This window comes from Mustela nigripes, chromosome 6 (genome assembly GCF_022355385.1).
Source record: "Mustela nigripes isolate SB6536 chromosome 6, MUSNIG.SB6536, whole genome shotgun sequence".
Classification (NCBI taxonomy): Eukaryota; Metazoa; Chordata; class Mammalia; order Carnivora; family Mustelidae; genus Mustela; species Mustela nigripes.
Window position 1 is genome coordinate 106,270,538 of NC_081562.1, and position 22,253 is coordinate 106,292,790.

At 38.2% G+C, this 22,253-nt stretch overlaps 1 protein-coding gene across 1 annotated transcript in view; it reads right to left on the reverse strand.

Annotated features, from left to right (window-relative positions):
* Window positions 1-18,656, reverse strand: part of DCP1B (decapping mRNA 1B) — a 54,183-nt gene extending 35,527 nt beyond the window's left edge. Inside the window, exons 1-3 of the mRNA XM_059403900.1 lie at window positions 18,393-18,656; window positions 11,992-12,032; window positions 7,522-7,649 (exon numbers count right to left, since the gene is read on the reverse strand). Of these exons, the coding sequence (XP_059259883.1) occupies window positions 7,522-7,649; window positions 11,992-12,032; window positions 18,393-18,542 (319 nt within the window). The 5' untranslated portion in view covers window positions 18,543-18,656. The remainder of the gene's footprint in view (window positions 1-7,521; window positions 7,650-11,991; window positions 12,033-18,392) is intronic.
* Between the last annotated feature and the right edge of the window lie 3,597 nt (window positions 18,657-22,253).

Consider the following 22,253-nt stretch of genomic DNA (forward strand, 5'->3'; position numbering starts at 1 on the left):
ACCTTCATTCTTGAGGAATATTTTCACTGGAAATAGAATTCTAGTTGGCAGTTCTTTTATTTCAGCACTTTGAAATGTTGTCCCACTGTCTTCCAGGCTTTATGGTTTCTGAAGAGAAATCTGTGGTCATTCAAAACATTGTTCCTCCATATGTATCAATTTCCTCTGATTGCTTTCATGATTTTTTTTTAAATTTATTTTTGGCAGTTTATGATGTTTAAGAGGCACGGTTTTCTTTGTGTTTATCCTGTTTGGGGTTCATGGCGTTTCTTGATTCCATATATTTGTGTCTCACCAAGTTTGGAAAGTTTTCAGTTATTATTTCTTCAAAAATTTTCTAACCAAGACTTTTTCTCCTTTTGTTGTACTCCAGTGACACAAACTCAGACCTTTTGATATTGTCCTATAGGTTTCTGAGGCCCTGTTTTTGTTTGTTCTGTTTTGTTTTGATCAGTTTCCTCTATATTCTACAGGTTGGATAATTTCTACTGATCTGTCTTTGAATTTGCTGACTTTTCATTCCTTTGTCATCTCTATTCTGCTATTAAGGGTCCAGTGAATACTGTATTATTCAGTTCCAAATTATCCATTTGGTTCTTTTCATACCTACTTCTCTACTGAGAATTTCTCTTTACATTCATTTTAAGAGTATTCAGTTTTACCTTATGGAGCATAGTTATAATAACTGTCTTGAAGCCACTGTTTTATAGTTCCAACACCTAGATCGTCTCAGGGTAGTGAATACTGGCTGGGTTTTCCTTGAGAGTTGATCAGATTTTCCTGGTTCTTTGCAAGATTAGCAATTTTGGACTGTACCAAATGTCCCAACATTTTGAGATTCCAGGTACTCTTAAAACTCTCCAAAAGTTGTTTGTTTTTTTTGAGAAGGTGTCCAATTCATTTAGGTTTAGATAGGAAGTTCTCTCTTGCCTTTTATGGGAAATGGTTCCCATGTCAGTTCCATTTCAAAGCTGTGTCTGCCATATATATATATGCCACTTATGATGGTGGTTTATATTTTAGGTGAGTTCTCAAAGACTTTGCTATGTCTGTCTTTGTTACATGTATGTGAATCTCACTGGTGAGATCAGGACTTGTGTCAGTTCATAATCAGAATTAGGAGATCTTATTCAGCTTTCTCCTCTAGAATCTGCCCAACTCTCCAGCTCTTAGGAGCCCCTTTCCCCAGACCTCTGGCTATAAAGTTAAGATGTCTCTGAGTTTTGGCTTATCAGAGTCAGGCAGTCTGCATAGTTTGGGATGCTCACAGGGTGAAGCAAAAGAAAGATAAAAATATATAATGGGACCCCCCCCATCCCACTGCCCCTACAAATCTTTAGACCACAGGGGCAGTGGTTTCCAGTTACTGTGGCAGAAACAGGATGTTTCTTGTGATCTTTAGGGGACTATGTCACAACCATCATTGCCACAGTGGCAGTTCAGCTTTGCACTGCAACTGGCTTCAGGGTAGGGCTAGGAGAGAAAAAAAGGAGGAAAGAAGGAGACTTTTTTCATACTTTGTAGCTTACAGTAGTCCATTTCTCCAATTCCCAAACTAAAAAGAGGGGTTTCTCTTAGTTTTTGTTGTTCTTGTCTTCTGCACCTTGGCCCACTCTTGAGTCTTGAGATAAGAAAAGAATAAAATGCAGAAATTTACCACCATACTGAATGTTCTTCAGATTTTGATTTCCCTTCCCAACAGGCCTGTTGTTTACTTTCAGAATCTTCACTTAGTTGCTTTTTGTATTTAGAACTCTTAGTTCTAAACAATGAGAGAGATGTCTGATAGTGAACTTATATTTTGGCTGGTGCTGGAAGCTTAATCCCTTTTTGTTATAAGGTGTTATGAAATACCTCCAAGTAACAGGTAATGAAAAGCCTGAACTGGAATGAATGTGGGAAGGGAAAGGAGGAGAAAGCAGTAGAACCACTACAATTGTCTCAGAAAGCTTCAGTTAACTTTACTATTACCAAACATGCTAAAATATAATTCATATGAATATTTAGCCTTACAAATAACCTGTTACTACAAATGAGCACTACAGGACTTCAGCCCTGCAGCTAAGGAAGTTATACTTTTGGGGATATACATAAGTTTTACTCTTGAGTTAATTTTTTTACAGAAATAATGCTATACATGCTAGTGCTATATTTCATATGAGCATCATTATGTTACTGGGCAACTCTTCAGTATGTGCATAATGGGCTAAAAAAAAGCACTTGTTAGTTGACTCAGAAACCTAACCACCAATTAAAATGTTTTTATGAATGTTATTCTGCTATCCAATTTTTAAAATTTGATAACTATCAAAATAATACATGTACATAATTTAAAGTCATATACTATTTATATGATTATTTTAATCTGCAGAGCCATATAGTATAATTTTTTCTTTCTTCTACAATATTTTGTATTCCTAGGAATTAAGAATTGACTCCTTTTGTTGTATTTTTCTCTCCCTCTCCCCAATGTTTCTAATGTTTCTATAGCATCACCAAACTTTCTTAACAAGAAACTATAAATGTCCCAACAGACTCAAAGTATTAGTTGTAAAGTTTTTCTTGGACACCCTTCCTGGAGCCCTTTATCCTTATACTTTAATTTAGACTAACTGATCTTCTGTTGCACAGGGGTCATTATGGGATTCCTCTTGATCGTTGTTCTTAGAATTCTTTTACCTCTAATCAGTGTTTGGATCCCGTTTCCTGGATGGCTTATGTATCCATCATAACAGGCCCAATTATGCTTCAGTAACAGATGACCCCCAAAATCTAAATGACTTTCAGTGATAAAGATTTATTTTTTGTACACATTACATGTCCATCATGGCTCACTTTACCTCTTTGTCATGTTATCTTCATCCTAGGACCCAGGCTGACAGAGCAGCCTCTGCCTAGAACATTACTGGTCATCATAGCAGAAGGAAAAGAGACATGGTGAATCATGAACTAGTCCTTCAAGTATCTAATCAGAATGATACAAACTACTTCTACCCACATTTTACTGGCCAAAGCAATTCACATAGCCATACTTGAGTTCAACCCTCCTGGAGGGTGCATCAGTGGCGGGGGCTGGGGGGCAAATCATGTAGTCAAGTCTGACACAACAGAACAGAGATATATAATCTTCTGCAGGGAAGATTAATACATTATGAATAATAAAGCTATCACAGCACGCCTTCCTCTTTCTTGTTTCTTCCATCTTTTTCATGAAATGCATCCTCCACCCTTGTAGGTTTAGTCTCTTTTTATTCCTTTATTGTCATTTCAACAGTTTTAGGAGAACCACAGGATTGTATTCAATATGCCATGTTTTACCAAAGTCCAGCAATTACTTTAAAAGGGAACTTCTAGGACATTGCCTATTTGAAAGAGGACTGACTGTAATTATCATTTTCATTTAACATACCATATTCCATTGTTTATAACAGTTTTTCCTAGAGCCTACAAATGTCAATAAAGGATTTAAATTCTATTTCTTTCTGAATACAAAACTACCCAATATGGTAAATTTACTTTAAAACTGAGGCAGAGTTTCTAAAATAAGTTTGATCTTAAATATCTTGATTTTGCCTTTTATCACTTCCTCCAAACTCCAGGTTTATGTCTACAATGAAATCAAGCAGCTTAAAAGAATTTCATCTGACTCCTGTAGCCACAGACAATGGTATATTCAACATGTTGGTCTAACTCTGAAATCTACCTGCCTCTGCTGTCTGTACTATCTTAAATCTTATGATATATTTGGGAAAATACAAGCTTATTTAGCTATGCAATGAAAAATACAGGAAATGGTTGCTAAAGGGCTATAACAGAAAAGAAATGGTCAAATTCAGCTTTTCATTATATTAGTTTTTATTTGATATTCTCCTCTCTAATAACTAAAATATAAGAGATTCTCAACTTAAAGAAAAATAAACTTGTTTTTTAAACTTTGGAGTGTGCAATAAAAAGATTAAGTATTTCTTAAAAATTAAATCTTGCTCAAATGTGTCATTCATATGTATTAGTACTTTCACTAGTTGGGCCTGGGCTTTTGAAGTAAGACTTTCTCGGGGTACCTGGGTGGCTCAGTCAATTAAGCATCTGCCTTCAGCTCAGGTCATGATCTCAGGGTCCTGGGATGGAGCCCAGCATGGGAGAGGGAGGGTGCTGCTCAGTGGGGAATCACCTTCTTCCTCTGTCCTTGAACCTCCCCCCGTCATGCAAGTTCTCTGTCTCTCTCTCTCTCTCAAATAAATAAAATCTTAAAGAAAATAAAATAAAAAATAAAGTTAGGCTTTCCCAGTTCAAATGCTATTTTCATCTCAAAATTGTCATGGACCCTAATAAATGACTTAAATCTCTTTAATCTCAGTTTCCTCCTTTATAAAACAAGAATAACAGCATTTCAAGAAAAAGTTACAAGAGTTAAATAACCCATATAAAGCCTTGATGTAGTGGCTGGTGGACAGTAAATGCTTAATAAATATTTGTTGAATAAACAAATTTCTGTCCTTAATTAACATCTACCTTACATATAAGTTTATATAAGTCAAACCCAATTACAACCAAGCTTAAAAACCATAAATCTTTTAATGTAATAAAACCATGTATTTTGTGTTTGGTCAAATTCAAAGTTATTTATTTATTAAACATCCTTTTTTTAATTAAATGAAGAAATTTTAAGATTTTTACTCCTTGATTTTGATCTTCTAAGTTCATCTAATCCAAGACAGGGATAATTGTCTCCCGAGATATAAATTTTTTTTTTAACTTAGTGAATCTAAAACAGTCCATGAGAAAACTCCCCACAAATCTTAAACAACTCTACCTGTTAACATATGGCCTATGACATACCTAGGCCAAGGTGAAATGTCAACACTAGATAGAGAAGTTCTTGATTATATAGGGGTACAGAGTGTTAAAAACCTTTTTTTTTTTTTTTTTTGGATTTTATTTATTTATTTGACGCAGAGAAAGAGACAGCAAGAGAGGGAACACAAGCACGGGTGGAGGGAGAGGGAGAAGCAGGCTTCCTGCAGAGATGCGGCGCTAGATCCTAGGACCCTGGGATCATGACCTGAGCCAAAGGCAGATGCTTAACTACTGAGTCACACAAGTACCCCTTAAAAACCATTCTTGAGTGAAGTTGACTTCATTGTTCAAAGGATGATCTATATGTTATTAAAGAATATAGGATTATAACATAAAGTAATTGAATTCTCTAGAAACATTTGAGAGGTACCTGAGACTTTGAAAGCAACCTGGGGTAAACACTCCTGTGAACCTTTGATGGCAGAGACTGAAAAGGCTTTTACAAGTAACTAAAACTAAAGACTATGGCTGCAAAGGCAATTAGTACCAGATATTAAGGAGAAAATAAAAAGCAAATAAACCCAGAAAGGCAAATAGATCCATTCCCTTCCATTCTTTGCTCTTCAACTGATTTCATTCCTTTCTTATGGAAATTCATTAGAAATATTTTGTTATGCATCCAGAAGGCTGCTTTCAATTTGCATTCATGTTTAATAGTGCAGAGAACAATACAGATGATGTAGGAAAAAGTGGGGAAAAAAAGCACAGAATTTACAGGTTTCTGTCAGGTCTGTCATCTCATTGAGCCTCACTTTTGTCATATGCAAAATGACAGTGAAAATGTCTGCCCTACAAAGTTGTGATTATGAAATATGGTACAATAAATGAAAATGCCTAGAACAGTGCTGTTCAACAGAAATATAAGGTGAACCACAAATGTGAGCCACACATGGAATTTTAAATAAAAAAAATTAAAAGAAGCAGGTGAAATTAATTTTAATAATATATTTTATTTAATTCAATAGATTCAAAATATTATCATTTCAACAGATAAATCAATATAAAATTATTAATGAGATTTTTTTTAACATTCTTTTTTGGTACTAAGTCTTTGCAAATCAGTGCGTATTGTACACTCACAGCATAGCTCAATTCAGATTGGCCACATGTCCAGTGCTCCGTGGCCACTCGCAGCTGGGGGCTACCATATTAGAGAGCAGAGGCCTGGGGCAGAGGTGAGGCTTTATATGTTTATTACACCTAAACTCTATTTCCTACCAGATAAACCGTGTGGGACTTAGGAAAGGTATTTTTAAATATCAACCACATTAAAGAAAGTTTGTATTTTTATATTTTTGATACAGTATGTGATATGATATATAATCTGTAATATGGTGATAAGAATTTAAAATATTATCTATATTGACTAGACCATGTATTTATCCAAAATAAGAACCAAAAATGATTATTATAAGTCACTGATATTCATTTATTTTATATTTATTTTTGTGATTGACACATTCTAATAATCTAAAAAAATAAGTAAACCTGACATATCTACAAACATACAAATAATTCAAATAACTATAAACTACAACTGATTTAACTTCACTCCTAGCAAAGAAATGGAGTAAAAAAACAAAATATTTCCCTATATTACTAAATTTTTCACTTCACAGGACTTACCATTGGTTAAGTCATGTTACAGTTTTAATGGCTTTTTTCTCATAAAAACTTAACTGTAATTCTCTAAATAACAGATGACCACTTATGACAACCTGATTATATATGAATATAATCATAAGTTAAAATGCTACTTTATTTCAAAACAAAACAATTCACTGGAATTAAAGCATTAAATATTATTTGGATTACACTGATTATTAAAATTATACTGAATAGTATATAGTTGCCAAATTCTTGTATCTTGATCTCACAAGCAGGGTGGAAAATGTATGGAAAACACTTCTTAACTGCCAGGTCTTTCTGAAAGTTATGCACAAAGCACAGATCACGGGCAGGCACATATGATTTATTTTTAAGTATGCTCTCGTTTTTTCTGTGTATGGAGATGCTCCTGCAGTTCATGTATTTTTCATCAAATTTTCTCTGGGTTGCCCAATAGTCCAACACAAGTGGTCAGACAATCACAAGAATAAAATGGAGAGAGACTACTGAACAGGCGATTGCTACACAGTTACCTAATATAACTTCAACATTACAAAGTTTACAAAATTCGTAATGACCAAAACTCTTTGGACTCTGGTTTTTCATTTACTAGGTGTTCAAAAGATGGCAATCTAGAATATGGCCCTCTTTTTCCAATAACCTATCATGATGCTAGGTCAGAGGTGATACATAAGGAAATAGTGCCACTAGCTAAATCATCAATTCTGTGCCTGTAGCACCACCTATGTGTCTGTCCCTCTGCAGTATCCTGACCAAGAATTTGTCTCATTCAGTCATACTCAGGTTTAAAATCTCTGATGGGTTCATACTACAAACAAGTCTAGCTGCAGAAGACAGAGTTCAAATACTTAAACATCATCCTATTCACATTGTTTTCACTGAACTTTCGTGAGGTAGGAGCAATTCCCTTAACTGGACTTGCGTATTTCCTAAGTTAACTGATGCTGACACAAACACAAAGACATCTACTGTACAATTTTAAGCATTTGGCCAAACGCAGAAATAAAACCACCCAATGCATTAAGAAAGACTCACATCTGGCATTTCTGTAGAGAAGGAAAGGATCCTGGAGCTGGAAATCCAGGTCTTTAGTAATGGGTTCTGTCCTGTTTTCCATGCTCAACCTATTCATAATGGTGAACCCATGCTTTGGAGAAGCAGACCTAAAAATCGCAAGGGGTAGGGATGATATCAAAAGACAAATTATTCCACAGAAGTACACTTCAATAGAACTAATAATCGAATATGCCTCTCAATCTTTTTGTATGTATATACAGCTTTGTGCAGACTGTACACATAAAAACCAATGATTCTTTACTATTGGCTAACAGTACTAATGTACTAATTCATGTACTACTTCATATGTAATATATCCAGTGTGACTGCCCTTGCTGTCCCTTTAGCAAAAGCAAGTCCTACTTATTTAGCTATGTGTATATAGGTATCTTGCTTCCCTCTCTAGGTTGTGCAGAAATAACCACTTAAAAAAATTACTGACAGATACTTCTAAAGAATCTTGAGTGCACATCACAATCATACGAAAAAATTTTTCATAGAAAATGTTAGTGTTGGGGCGCCTGGGTGGCTCAAGTGGGTTAAGCCACTGCTTTTGGCTCAGGTCATGATCCCAGGGTCCTGGGATCGAGCCCCGCGTCGGGCTCTCTGCTCAGTGGGGAGCCTGCTTCCCCCTCTCTCTCTGCCTGCCTCTCTGCCTACTTGTGATCTCTGTCTGTCAAATAAATAAAAGATATAAAAAAAAATGTTAGTGTTGGTTTGAAATTGAAGCTGTAAAATCTCTTAAAAAAATGATGCCCCTCTGGGTCAACGAACCCATGATGAGATACAGTACAATTAAAAGATCATAGAATTTAATTCAAGAAGCAACTATTTTGTCTTCCTCGTAAAGGAAACAACTTCATAGATAAACTACTATGAAAGTTTTTCCTCCATAACAGTGTGTCATTTAGTGACTTTTTATTTTTCGTTTCAGTGAATAAACCTTCAGTGCCTACTCTCTGTCAGGCAGAACCCAAATTACACAGAGTGTAACTCTAACAACTACATGTGCATTTGTCTACTCTTGGGTGACAGCCATATAGTAATCCAACTGTGCAACTTCTGGTGACAAATGAAACACCAAATGCTTCTACGCTGAAACTGAAGCAAGCAGAATTCATTTATTTACTTTAAACTAGGGCAGCAGGGTAACCAACCCACAGAAATGTTCTGAGCGATAGGAAGAAAAGGTGTTTATGTTTCAGTTTTATTTCAAATTAGCCATTTGATGCTACTAACGAAGTAAAATACAGCTACAGTACTACTACAGAATTTTGAGACCTCCAAAGTTAAACTTGATGGAAGCCAATCCTTGACTAACTTATTTTACAAAAAGGTAAAGCAGTGGTGGGCATATGATCAATATTAGAGTCACGATAATCATTTCAACTTAAATTCCAAGGAAGAAGGAAAGAGTTCCCATGATCTCTCACACAGAGGGTCCTCTGGAAATGTCAAGTTCAAAAATCACCAGTGGGTGTCTCTATGAACTCTCTATTACAGAAAGCAAGCCATGGCAGGAAATAAAGAAAAAAATTTTTAAATGGGATTAGGCACTTCTATACAGAATCAGAATTTGATTCTTCAGTTATTTCATTATCACAACAGGACCTCACCTCTCTAATGGTATGGTTACTATACCATCTCATAATTTATAAAATAGGCTCGGGGATGAATGTGCCAGTTCCTCCAAAGCAATATCCATAACAGAAGTCAAAATATTATCACCAGCAGCCCCATTACCTGTACTAAAAACTCCCCTCTGACTTTTTTTTTTTTTAAGATTTTATTTATCAGAGAGAGAGAGGGGGAGAGAGCGAGCACAGGCAGACAGAATGGCAGGCAGAGGCAGAGGAAGAAGCAGGCTCCCCGCTGAGCAAGGAGCCCGATGTGGGACTCGATCCCATGACGCTGGGATCATGACCTGAGCCGAAGGCAGCTGCTCAACCAACTGAGCCACCCAGGCGTCCCACCCCTCTGACTTTTATGAGCTTTCTGTCATTCTCTACTGAGGAAAGACCTCAACATGTTAGAATCTGGCATCTATCTGATGGCCCACCCCCGGGCAGGAGGGGAGATGGGGAAAGCTCCTATTCTAGAGGAGTTAGATTTGGGGAAGAGTTTAAGGAACAAGGAAAGAGTTGTTTCTCTACCTATGGTTGAACTGACAGTTCCATTTGGAACTCAGAGTATATTAAGAAATACTTGAAAATGCAAACCTTCAATTGGTGTGGGTACAAAAGAGAAAATACTTGTATAATTTGTTAATCTTAAGCAGTCAAAAAGAGAGAGAGAGAGAGAGAGCGCATCTACTAAAAATCCCTAAAACCAATCATTAGCATATATTAATACACCTTTTCTTCACTTCTCAAAAGAGTAATACTTGTATGAAATGAATGAGAAATGCACCGTGTGTGTAAGTGTGTGTGTGTGTGCTTGGTATAAGTCGGAGTTTATCTGTTTGGTTTTCTTTTCACATTTGAAAATTCTCAAGAGTAGTTTATACTCAGTGGTATGCTCTGGTGTTTCAGAATGTTTTAGAACATAATGTAAACCAAAGCAGCCAATGGCTCTTAGGCATTCCCACCACTTTTCTAATAAACCAACCTCCTCTACCTACCCCAATGGTCTTGCCCATCTGTTCCTTTCTTTCCACTCCCACTGTGGCTTCCGCCTCCACTGACACACTCTTCTGCCATCCTTGCACTGGGCCTGCAACCCGCCTCTCTGCAACATTCTCATTTTGCTTGTGTCTATATGGCTGACTCTTCTCTGTATCTCTGGTCGTGAAAACTCAACCACTAGCCCTCATCACTTTCTTCTCCTTCAGAGAACACTTGTACTCTCATGGCTTCAATGACCAGTTTAAGGCAGGTGACTCGAAGCTCTGTATCCCCATCCCTAACCTGGCCTGTGGAACCTGGCAGCTCATTCAAATGCCCTGATACTACACCAAAATCATTATTTCAAAATAAAATTATCTTCAAACCAGATTCTCCACCTCCTATCTTTCTATTCTGCTTATGGTTCTTTCATTCTTTGTCTTCTATTTCAAAATCGTAGTTTTTTTTGTTTTTTTAAATTTCATCATTCCTTCTATATGTGCAATCTTTCAAGAAATTTGTTCAGTCTCAGCTTCTACCATTTTAGTTCATACTCTCATCATCTCATATCTACTCCACTGCAATAATTTTCTCATTGTTCTAAGTCCAACTTCTAGAACCAGTGCGTCCTCATAATGCTAATACACTGACTCTCCCCACACACTTTGCCATAACTCTGTTATTTCCCTGTTCATAAACCTTCAGTGACTCCCTACTGCTAAGAAAATAAATTGCAAAATCCCTGGTCTGACATTCCAAGCCAGCAAAATCTCTTTACCTTTACTGTCTTCTAACTGATATAAACCAGGATAAATTCTCTGCAGCCAAAAGTCGTTTTCTTTACTGTCCCTTCACCACACTAGGTCGTATGCCTCAGCTTTCTCCATCCTTCCTGCTGAGACAGCCCTTCCCTCTCTTCTGTGCAAGAGCTACCTTATTCCTGAGGCCTACTTGAGATGCACCAATTCGATAAAGTCTTCCATAATCACAGAAGCCCATTCATTCCTTATAACCTATCAACTGGAGCTAAGAATAGGCTATACATTGGGACTTATCTTTATTTTTTGGTTACTTTTATTGATTGTTGGGGGGGATGGTTTACCTTTAAACGTGAAAGGGTAAAAAAAAAATGTGTGTGTGTACATGCACACACATGCATTTTCTGTCTCCCCAATGAAGCTGTTAGCTCTGAAGGGTTTGTACTAGCCCTTTGTATTTTATCTTCGTCCTCCAAATGAAAATAATGGACAGTTTACGTGAATGTTTATACGAATAAAACATTGAACTATTAAGACAATATGCATACTATGTGATATTAACAATTTCTCATACAAATGACAAAAAACGTGAATTTATCAAATTTATCCTAAAATATACTCTATTAACTATATAACAGAGGACTAAAAGACATCCTTAATTTTGGAGCACACTTCTTTAAAGAATCAATGACGGGGGGTGGGGGGAGTGACCAATAAAACCTTTTTCCAAATAGTAATTAAAATATCTAATATTCTTAATAGTGTACTTCTAGCTTCTTGCCAATGCATTATATTCAAGGACTCTGTACTACTCATTTGAATTAAAGGATAAATATTTAATACTGTTTTAAAAAGAACAAAGTTCTTCAATACTGGAGTTTAAATTACATTCTGAAATTAGTATTTCTCATACTATACCAGGTGACATTACTCAGTATTCCCTTCCTTGTATCACTAATAACTTCAAACCAAGATTCAGGTTTTTTCACTTCTCTGTGGAATAAAACTACATTTGAAGAGCAACACAACCAAATTAAAATATTCTTTGAAAGACTGTCAGTTTCTTCATAAAAGTAAAATATTCTTACCTTGTGTAAACAAATAAGGTTCCTTCCACATCAGTCTTTTCCTAAAAAACAAAACAAAACAAAACAGCAAAATGTGTATATTCTCTTCATTAATAGGCACTTTCACAGAAGTTAGAGAATAGTCAGTTTTAAGTAAGGCCAAATCCACTTAACAGGAGGGTTTATTCTTAGGGAAAGGAGAAAGGCAGGTTTTCAGCCAGGTTGTGGCTCTGCTCATTAGGCAGCAGGAAGCAGTCCTTCTACTTTTGTCACTCACGAAATAAACCATCATTCTCTCTCTTTACCAAAGACAGGGACAGCAATACACCTCTGGCTAAAGCAATACAAAAATAAATACGCTCCACAGATTTCCTTTGAAAGAGGAGATAAGTGTGCTGCCTTGTCCTCTACCCTGTGACCTGGATATGTGGCTGCAGAAGTCACTAGTGTCTGCATTTCATTATCCCCTTCTTTATTTTCTCGGTTCATCTTCTATTGCCATTATCCTGTCACCAAGGAGAGCAGATCTTCTGTCAATAAGCCAACTTTGACTACAGCCCAGAAGAGAGCAACGATGCGGTAGTTTTCAGACAAATTAATCACCAACGTGGTGTGGAATATTTAGAGTCTCTATCGGATCTTTGAAATCAAGTTAGAAACATTGCTAAGCTAGGACTCAAGAAATCTGCCTGAGAGAAACTGGTTAAGTGGTAAAGTGAAAGTGATGAACTATCATTTCAGTTCATTTGGAAACGCTCTCTTCCATCTCTCCGAAGACAGGAGCCCAGGCCCTGGTGAAAACGTTCATTAGTACAATGTATAATTTAAAAAAAAGTTTCATTTTAGCTAGTCATTAGATTATTATAACTCAGAATTTAAAAGGTACATTTGCTACTTATACGGTTTAGTTTCCCCATTCTACCTAACCTAATATTTAATTATTAATCTCTATTATGAAAATTATTCAAAATTTAAGTACTCTGTAGTTTTGGGGGGAAATGCACTCTTTAAGAACAAGGGTATATATAATATTAAATGATAACTTTTTAAAGGCACATAAAACATTGGAAGCATGACCCCCTCACATGTTCAAGTAATTTCGGCAATTCTCTTGGTCACCTTACTCCAGTGGGTCTTAAGGTATAGACCCCACATTGGCAGTATCAGCATCACTTGGGAACTTGATGGAAATGCAAATTATTGGGTTATTCCCCAGACCTACAGACTCAGACTACAGGGGTGATGTGCAGCAGCCTCATGTTCATTAAGCTGTCAGGTGATTCTGATGTGAAAACGGCTGCCTCAGTTAAGTAACATTCTCTGCCCAAAGAACTGTACTAGGAGTCCTGAAATCAAAATCCATTATGTCCCAGATTATGTCAAACATCATCAAATACTGTTTTTTTTAATCAATTTTTTTAAAGATTTTATTTATTTATTTATTTGACAGACAGAGATCACAGGTAGGCAGAGAGGCAGGCAGAGAAAGAGGGGGAAGCAGGCTCCCTGCTGAGCAGAGAGCCTAAAGCGGGACTCGATCCCAGGACCCTGAGATCATGACCTAGGCTGAAGGCAGAGGCTTAACCCACTGAGCCACACAGGAGCCCCACCAAACATTGTTGTTTAAGAGCTAATGGATATTAAATTACTTAGCAACAAGAATTTTACTCCTCATAGTAGAATATGTAATTAGAAATAAAGAATTTATAACAGTTAAAACAATTTTAGTCAATCTTTTCTCTAATACATACACATTAGTAAGATTACAGTTCATCCTTAAAATGGATTTATTATAAAGTTTGCATAAATCACTTCATCGTCCTGTGAAAAATATCCTTACTTCTCAAGTGTGGCCCTTTCCCACTATGCTTTGAAAAACAGAGTCGAAATGAAAAAAAAAAATACAACAAAAAGATACAGAAACATTTTGACTTACCTTTCCTCGTGTACACAAACATGGTTAACTCTTAACTGTTGAGAAATCTATATGCTGGGTGCACTTTAAGTGGTAAGAATTACCTAAACTGCCACAATATTAATCACTGAGAAAATGGCCTCTATAGAACAATAAATAGTACCCAAACAGTCTAAAATTTGTAGCCATTCCTGAAGTTCAACCACTACAGTTGGCAAGTATTTACAGTCCACAGAACCTTCAAGAATAAATGTGTAAAAGTTAAATATCCTGTATTATTTCCTACTTTGATAAGAAGCTGAAACAGAGATACAGGTTAAGGAACATGCATCATGAGGACCACTTGCTGCAAGGCCAAACACTTCTGTTCTTCCAGTATTTGACCTCAGACTTTTTCATCTTAGCGATCCAAACACATAAAGCTAATAGCTTTTGAGTTGCTTCCCTTCCTCCTGAAGTAGCAATGGAAACTTTCTTTTCTTTTTAAAGAAAAAAGAAAAAAACTGCCCAATTTCAGTTTTGAAAAACCCAGAATCAGAAATGTAAAAGGCATGTCCTAAAATTGTCCTCCCAACTTGCAACATGCAATTTATTTTGATTCCACATATTAGTGAACTCAAACAATATCAGAACCTTTCTCTGACTTATTTCACTTAGCATAGTGTCCTCAAGGTAATGGACCCCACCTCTTCATTGAAAGTGTTAAAGAATTTGTGGCCTCCTTCAACTGCAACAGGTTCTTAAAAAGTTTGAAATTCCCCGACTGGCTCAGGGCAGACTCCCACAGCCCAGTACCAGAGGCCTAGTCTCCCTGTAGAATAAACATCAAGCAACAGCTTTCTAGAGTTTTCTTTGGGATCCAGACACATAACTGGGAAAGTCTGTACAAACAAAATCCACTGTGTACTTTGCCCACCAGGAGCACTGTCGGCAGCACTAAGGTGTACAGGGGATTTCTTAAATCTTGCTTATGAATACCTGGAATGGGATTCTTGCCAGGTCACATGGGGCTAACCAGTTTATTATTCCATGTCTCTGTTTCTTCACTGAAGAGAGATAACTAGCCTGTACCACTCAGATCTTTTGATTAAAAAACATATTTTAAGTGCCTAGATAAAAAGGGCTCTGGAAATGTAAATTATGATCTATCAAGGTTGAAACAGCTCAAACTGATGCATTTTCCTAGCCCCTCCGGTGTTGTCCAAGGGCAACCAGATTTTTTTTTCCCCTTTTCAGGGCAAAGCTTAGGTTTGGGGTTTTGGAGTATAGTTAGAACAAGTTTTTATTAGATCCTCCAGGCAAGGAGGACTTCTATGTTAAATTATTAGTTTATAGTCCAGGGGAATTTTGGCTAGAATTTTAAAAGTACAATTTAATGACTCAATATTACACTCTATTATAAAATCTAACATGTATTAAAAAATTAAGCAGATCAAAATTTAAAATAGTAAGATGGAATATAAAATTGTGTTAGTTGGCAAATTATTGGGACTCGGTACAGCATTTGACACTTTTGAAACCACCCAAAGCAATCTCTGTAATTATCTATGTTAACACAATAAAAAAGTAGGCCTCCACTTATCCCCATAAACCTCTCTCAATCATGCACATAGCATGTAAGTCACCTATAAGTCCTTAACAGAGCAATGCCTGGACTTCACATCCTGAGATACTCATCTGGCAAGTTACACTTTTTAAACCCCCAAGTGATTTTGATACACAGGAAACTGAAAAACACTAGCTAGAAACAGGACAACAGTCACTCTAAGGCAGTTTCTCAAGCTCAGCACTTCTGACATTTGGGGCCAGATAAATCTTTGTCATGGTGGCTCGTCCTGCATAAAGGATATTTAGCAGCATCCCCAACCTCCATCCTTCGGATGCCAGTAGTATGTTCCTTCTTAGTGTGACAACCAAAAATTCTGGTCACTGTGCCAGATGTTCCCTGGAGACGAAAGCAAAACTAGCTACGAACCACTGCTCTAAGGACTGAGAGGTGAAAATCCATTCTTCAAATGACATGTAGGTACTTGGGGGGAGCAGTCTTTCCAGATTATGAATGGGAAGTAGTTCTGTTAAATTCCTACTCCAGGCAGGACATAATCTTTCTTAATCCTTCCTTCAAACACCTCATTTTCTGTCTACCCTTCATTCCTAATACCTCCTGCTCTGAACGCCTGAAGTCATTCTTCATCTATTTCAGTGTAGTAAGAACTCCCCTTCTTTACCTCCCGTCTGCTTTCTTGCATATATACTTTCACTTCCAATCTCAAGAATGTTCTTTCTGCTTTCAGTAGGTTTATGTTCAAAAGGCTCTCATCCAGAGGCCCTGAGTGATGGCGTATGGAGTCAGGGGTGACAAACTGTTCACCCTCAGCAATTGCTCTGCATCTGAACTAGGTCTCTTTTTTCTGGCTACCACAGCCTTGAAGATTAGTACTTTGAAAGAATGACCTCTTACTGAATGAATTATGCCCTGTTTGAAGGCAACAAGTACAGGAAGCAGGAAAACATAACTCCTGTAAATAATGCATTGTGACACTTCTACCTTTTGATGAGGCTTTAGAAGGACTTTACTGGCTATATAATAAACCTCTAACTATCTGAACAGGTATCTATCACAGAGATCCTGTCAAAAGCCTATAGGAGACAATTGTTTTCCAAGAGGAATGCTGTCCCCTACATGTTAACAATTTCTCAAGATTCCTCAGACTCTAATCCCATTGTTAGGTAGGCTCACATTACTGTACATCTGACTCTTTATCTCCCACAAAACTACCTTGACAGAATTAACACAGTATGCCTTTGGCATCTTCTTATACAGCAGTGTAATAGCAATGCAATATGTAGAGTATCTTTGTATTTTTTCTAAATTGCCACTGATGAAATCACCCAGTACATTGCTCAATGTTCCTTACATAAAGACCCAGGTGACAAGTTCCCCCGAAAATGAGGAGGAAATAAGTAAGCTCTCTGCTGACCAAGTGTTACAGACTGGTGAATATTAAAGACGTCTCCCCGTTTTCCTTTTCTGCTTGACAACTAGGAGTAGAGACCTAAATTCCTTGCTCTGTTCCAGCAAAATTCCTAACTTAAGACCTTGGGGTAATGGGTTGCCTGGGTGGCTCAGTCCTTAAGCGTCTGCCTTTGGCTCAGGTCATGATCCCAGGGTCCTGGAATCCAGGCCTGCACCAGGTTCCCTGCTAAGCAGGGAGCCTGCTTCTCCCTCTCCCACTCCCCCTACTTGTGTTCCCTCTCTTGCTGTGTCTGTCAAATAAATAAATAACATCTTAACAAAAACAAAAAAAAAGAACTTAGGGTAAAACTATTTTCATCTCTCCCATTCTAGGGCCTCTTTTTAAAATCTTTTTACTTCTCCTAATTATTTTCAGGTGAGTTTTTAAATTACAGAGTGGTCAAGGTCCACACTAGAGAGAAGTGGGCTATGTAAATGAATGCAAATGTTAAAAAATATATTAATTTGTTCAATATGCACGTTTTCCTTGGATTGAATTTTGATGTCTTAGAGAATACATTTAAAAATCACCTGAAATTCATTCATCCTGGCCCAGTTTTTTATACTGTTTTCCAACTTATTTTAAAATGATGGATGGCTATGTAATGGATGGATTATTATTTGGGACAAAAATTATTATGAGGAAAAGAAAAATTACATTTCCCTCTATTCAAGTGGGTTGTTACAAAATTTCACACGCAGTAATTGCTGCAAAGGACTGAAGTGTTTTAGGCTCCTACCCCACTGTAATTGTGAGGAATTTCACAATTTCATCCCATTGCTATTTATTGGGTTTCTGCTTTGAGAAGTGCACTAAATAATCCGGCTCCTTAACGGACTCAAATTTCAAACTCATTCTGGTCTTGGTAGGCTGTGGTGTAACGGTATTTCCAAGAGAGGCAACCTCCTTCGAAGTGTTAGACCCAGCCCCCATTTTGTCCTCTATTTGCCGATGTTTGCTCTTTTCTCGGTTGTATTTCCTGAGTTCACAAGTCCAATTTCTCCCCTCTGCCATGGTCTGACTCCTCTTCGTCCCATCTAAGACTGATGTTTCAGAACCAGAACTCGGCTTTTTCCTTCGTCCCCTACCCTTGCCTCCCCTACAGCCACGTTTCACTGTGACAGAATCCTGCTTCACTTTCTCAAACTACAGCAGTTTTCCGCCCTCAAGGCATTAGGTCCCCCTCCTTCCTTCAGCTCCGGGTCCCGTCCCTGATCCGTCTGGTATCCCCACGTGGGGTGTCGTAGATATTTAAGTCTTTTCCCCAACTTCAGGTGGCTTCTCAGAGCGGCTTCCCTCTCCCCCAAACCCCCGGCCTAGGGGTCTAGTTGCCACAACTTCGCCCTCAGGCCGCGATCACCACCATCCACCTCCATCCACCTCCAGAACGTCAGCGTCTCCTCCCCCTCACTGGGTTCTGGAGCCCCGAGTCTGACGACCCCGTCCCCACCCTCGCCCTGCCTGCACGGCCCCGTCGCGTCCGCACGCACCCACTCGTTGGCCCGATGGCCGAAAGTGTACAGAGCCACCTGGCTGGCCACGTCCACGATGCGGTTGATATAGGGGTCGTGGCGCTGCAGGGCCGCCAAGCTGATGTCGCGCCCCTTTCCCACCAGGCCGCCCGCCGCCACGGCCGCCATCTTCCCTCCCTCCCCGACATCAACCCAGGGTTGTCGGAAGCCACTCTCAATAGATCGCAGAAAGAGCGAGCCGCCTCGCAACCGAAAACAGGCGGCGACCGCAGGGCCGAGGAGGCCTTCCTTCTCCAGCCATGCCCCCGCCCCCACCTCCGGTGACGGACGCAAGACATTACTAATCGATGGCCGCGCTCCCGCCCCCGACAATCGTTGCCGGGGGCAACCGCAAGCCCGGGCTAGAGGTCGGAACCACCATCCCCTTTCCCAAGCGCTGTTTTCTTCTTACGTGAGTCTTGGAGCTGCACGCGCGCTTGGGTGTATCGCTTGGATGTGTTCGACGCCTTGGAGTGTCTTTGGCGTGCAGTGATCAAACCTGTAATAATAAATAAACGTCAAAAACTAGTAACTGAAGAGAAAGGGAACTGTGATTTCTGTATGTACAAACACCCAGTGGTTCTCAAAACACGGAATTCCCCCGGGAATTCCAGAGACCCTTTCAGGGGTCTGCCTTGTGAAAACTATTTTCATGACAATACTAGGATTTCTTTGCCTCTTTCACTGTGTTGATATTTGCACCAGTGGTGCAAAAACAATGGGGAGTAAAGTCAGGCGTCTTAGAGTGATTCAAGGCGGAGCACCGCGGCAAAAGCCAGTGTCGCTTGAGGATGTTCTTCATAAAGCAGTAAAAATTATTAATTTTATTAGAATTCAGCTTTTTGCTTCAGTTTTTAAAGATTTATTTTTTGAGAGCGAGAGAGCGAACGGGTATGCGAGTGGAGGAGGGGCAGAGGGTGAGAATCTGAAGCATGACTCCCGGCTGAGCCCTGATTCCCCGAAAGGAGCATCCCCTTCATCTCCCCACCTTGAGATCAGGACCTCAGCTAAAAAAAAAACCAAGAGCCCCTGGCTCAACCAACTGAGCTACCCAGGCGCTCCACACTTTTTAAATTCTGTGTCAAAACACAAGAAGTATGTGCAAAGCACCTGTGCTGAACACAGGAGTACCACATACTCGTCCCTAGGAAACCACTTCTGTGCTTGACTTGCAAGCTGAACTAATATTTTTATTTTCACGGGACACTATTTTTACTTGAAAGAAAGATGGACTAACTATGGTTATTCAGACAGGTATTCGATAGGCATTTTTTAAAAAGATTTTATTTATTTATTTGACAGAGAAAGATCACAAGTAGGCAGAGAGGCAGGCAGAGAGAGAGGGAAGCAGGCTCCCCGCTGAGCAGAGAGCCCGATGCGGAACTCGATCCCAGGACCCTGAGATCATGACCTGAGCCGAAGGCAGCGGCTCAACCCACTGAACCACCCAGGTGCCGCTCCATAGGCATTTTTTCGAAAATAAATCATGTGCCTCTGTCACTTCCAGGAAAACAAGGACCATTATTGTTACCAGTAATAATTTTTGAGCTTTCAACTGAAAAATAGAAGTTTAGTAAATATGTATCTGCTACCAGGAGTTGGACGGCTTCTCAGTATTTAAAGTCTTTTCTGATGAGGTCAGTGGGCATTTAGAAAGTCTGTGATAAGGGATTTGGTCCTTAAACATTGGGGATGGGAATATTGTCAGTCTAATACAGGCATAACTGATTGTACAATTTTGTTAAAATCTTTTGGCAAGCGTTTAACATTTCTTTTGTAAAGGAATTTACCTTCAAGCCTTGGGGCCTATGAGCAAAGTCTACCTTTCCCAATAACTCAGGGAATATAAATACAACCCAGTTGGCTCCCAAGTAGTTGGTCCAGTGCCTTGTGAATAGAAATTTAGAAATGCTTATTTTATTGCACTCCACCACGAGTTAGTTGCATTTACTCATGTAATGTCTTTTTTTTCTTTTTAAGAGTGCATGACTTATAGAATACTGAAATCCAAGTTGAGATAAAAGAGGATACAATAGTAAGTCCTGATCTTTCAGAGTTTACTCAAGAAGATAGGAAAAAATAGGAAGTTTTTTTTTAAACTTTCTATATTGTAAGAAAAAAAAGAAAAGGGAAAACCCTTGAAGATTATAAGTCATACAGAAAACAAAGATACATAACATCGCAATGACTTCAGCATTGCCATATTGTTCATTTCCTGGCCCACAGAGCTTTGTTCTCTTTTTTAAAAATTCTTTTTTCCCCAAATTCTTAAAGCTCCATCCTTCTAGGATGAAGACAGACTTCTGCCTCCTTTCTTCTTGAATAACCTGTGTAAAATCAGGTCATTGTTACTTACCTAAACATACTAAGTTGCAGGCTCTATGTTAGCAAAAGACCATTTATAATTGGTTAATTATTTAATACACATAACATTAACTTCCATTGGTTTCCACAGTGCTGGCACACTTCCACTGTGTTTCTGGAGGTCTCATTATAATACCTCAAATAGCTATTCATGACTTTGGGTTTTCATGATGATTTTATAATTGTCATTACAAGATAAAATATGTGTTAACACTTGGTATTTAAAGTTGTATACCAGAATTTGAAACAAATTTGTAGTATGAAAAAAAAATAATGTCCAGGTCTATGATTTTTATACCATTGCAATGACTAAGATAAAATTCACCACATAATCCACCAAGATAATTGTGGGAAATTAGTATGCTTCAGTTATTTGAAAATAGGATATAATCATCAAAACATTGAAAATGTTCGGTTTTATAGCTATGTGTGCTTGTATACAAATATAAACTGACTTCTTATGGTATAATAATCTGAAACATAAATATACAGTCTGCTTTTCTACTCTTTTCTTTGTTGTGTAAATGTCCCCTAAGTTTTACATTTCCTACTCTATTCCTAGAGTAGAATGTGTTGGAATAGAGAGGAAAGAGCAGCTTTCAGGATGCCCCCTAAGAGTGTGTGATTGTAAAATGATTTAAACAACCTCTGATGGTTTGCTTGTGCTGCCTGTATGAATCGTCCTTTTTGCTAGGAATTTTGTACTAAAATATGATAGAAATGAAGAATTAAGGAAAGCCTTCTTTCTCCTAGTGGTGGGAAATGGTTTGAAACTTGTTATCAGTTGTTTTCAGGTCATGGTTCATTTCTTTGTTAGGAAACAATATACAATGGGAGAGACACCCCTTGGAAAGGGGAACTACTCTAACCTCTTTTTATCTATATAAATTTCAACAAGTGATCTCACCTTTAATTTGGGGATCCTAACTGATATCTGTCCTACCAATTTTGTGGGATAAATGGAATCAAGTTAGAAAGCATATTCGAAAAAGATTTTCAATTTATCAAATGTTCTGCAAACAAAAAAGCTATTATTATTATTACTACTACTACATCATTATTAGCATTATGTTCAACACTGTTAATATTTTTTTTTAAAGATTTGCTTATTTTTTTTTTTAGAGAAAGAGCACACACACTTGAGCAGGGGGAGGGGCAGAGAGAGAGGGAGACAAGCAGACTCCTATCTGAGTGCAGAGCCCTACCCTAGGACCCAGAGATGATGACCTGAGCTGAAACCAAGATAAGATGCTCAACCAACTGAACCACCGAGGCACTCCTGTTGCTATTATTTCTAACAGAAGTCTAGAAGGATCCTTCGTGTCCAATTACCTCACCAATACTCAGTTCATTTCAACAAAATTCTGCGTGACAAGGAGTTCCCTAATTCCCCAGGCAGTTCATTACCAGGATTTTAATAAGATGGAGAATGTGAGCTAAAACATACTTACCAGAAACTTCACAAACAGAGTAAGA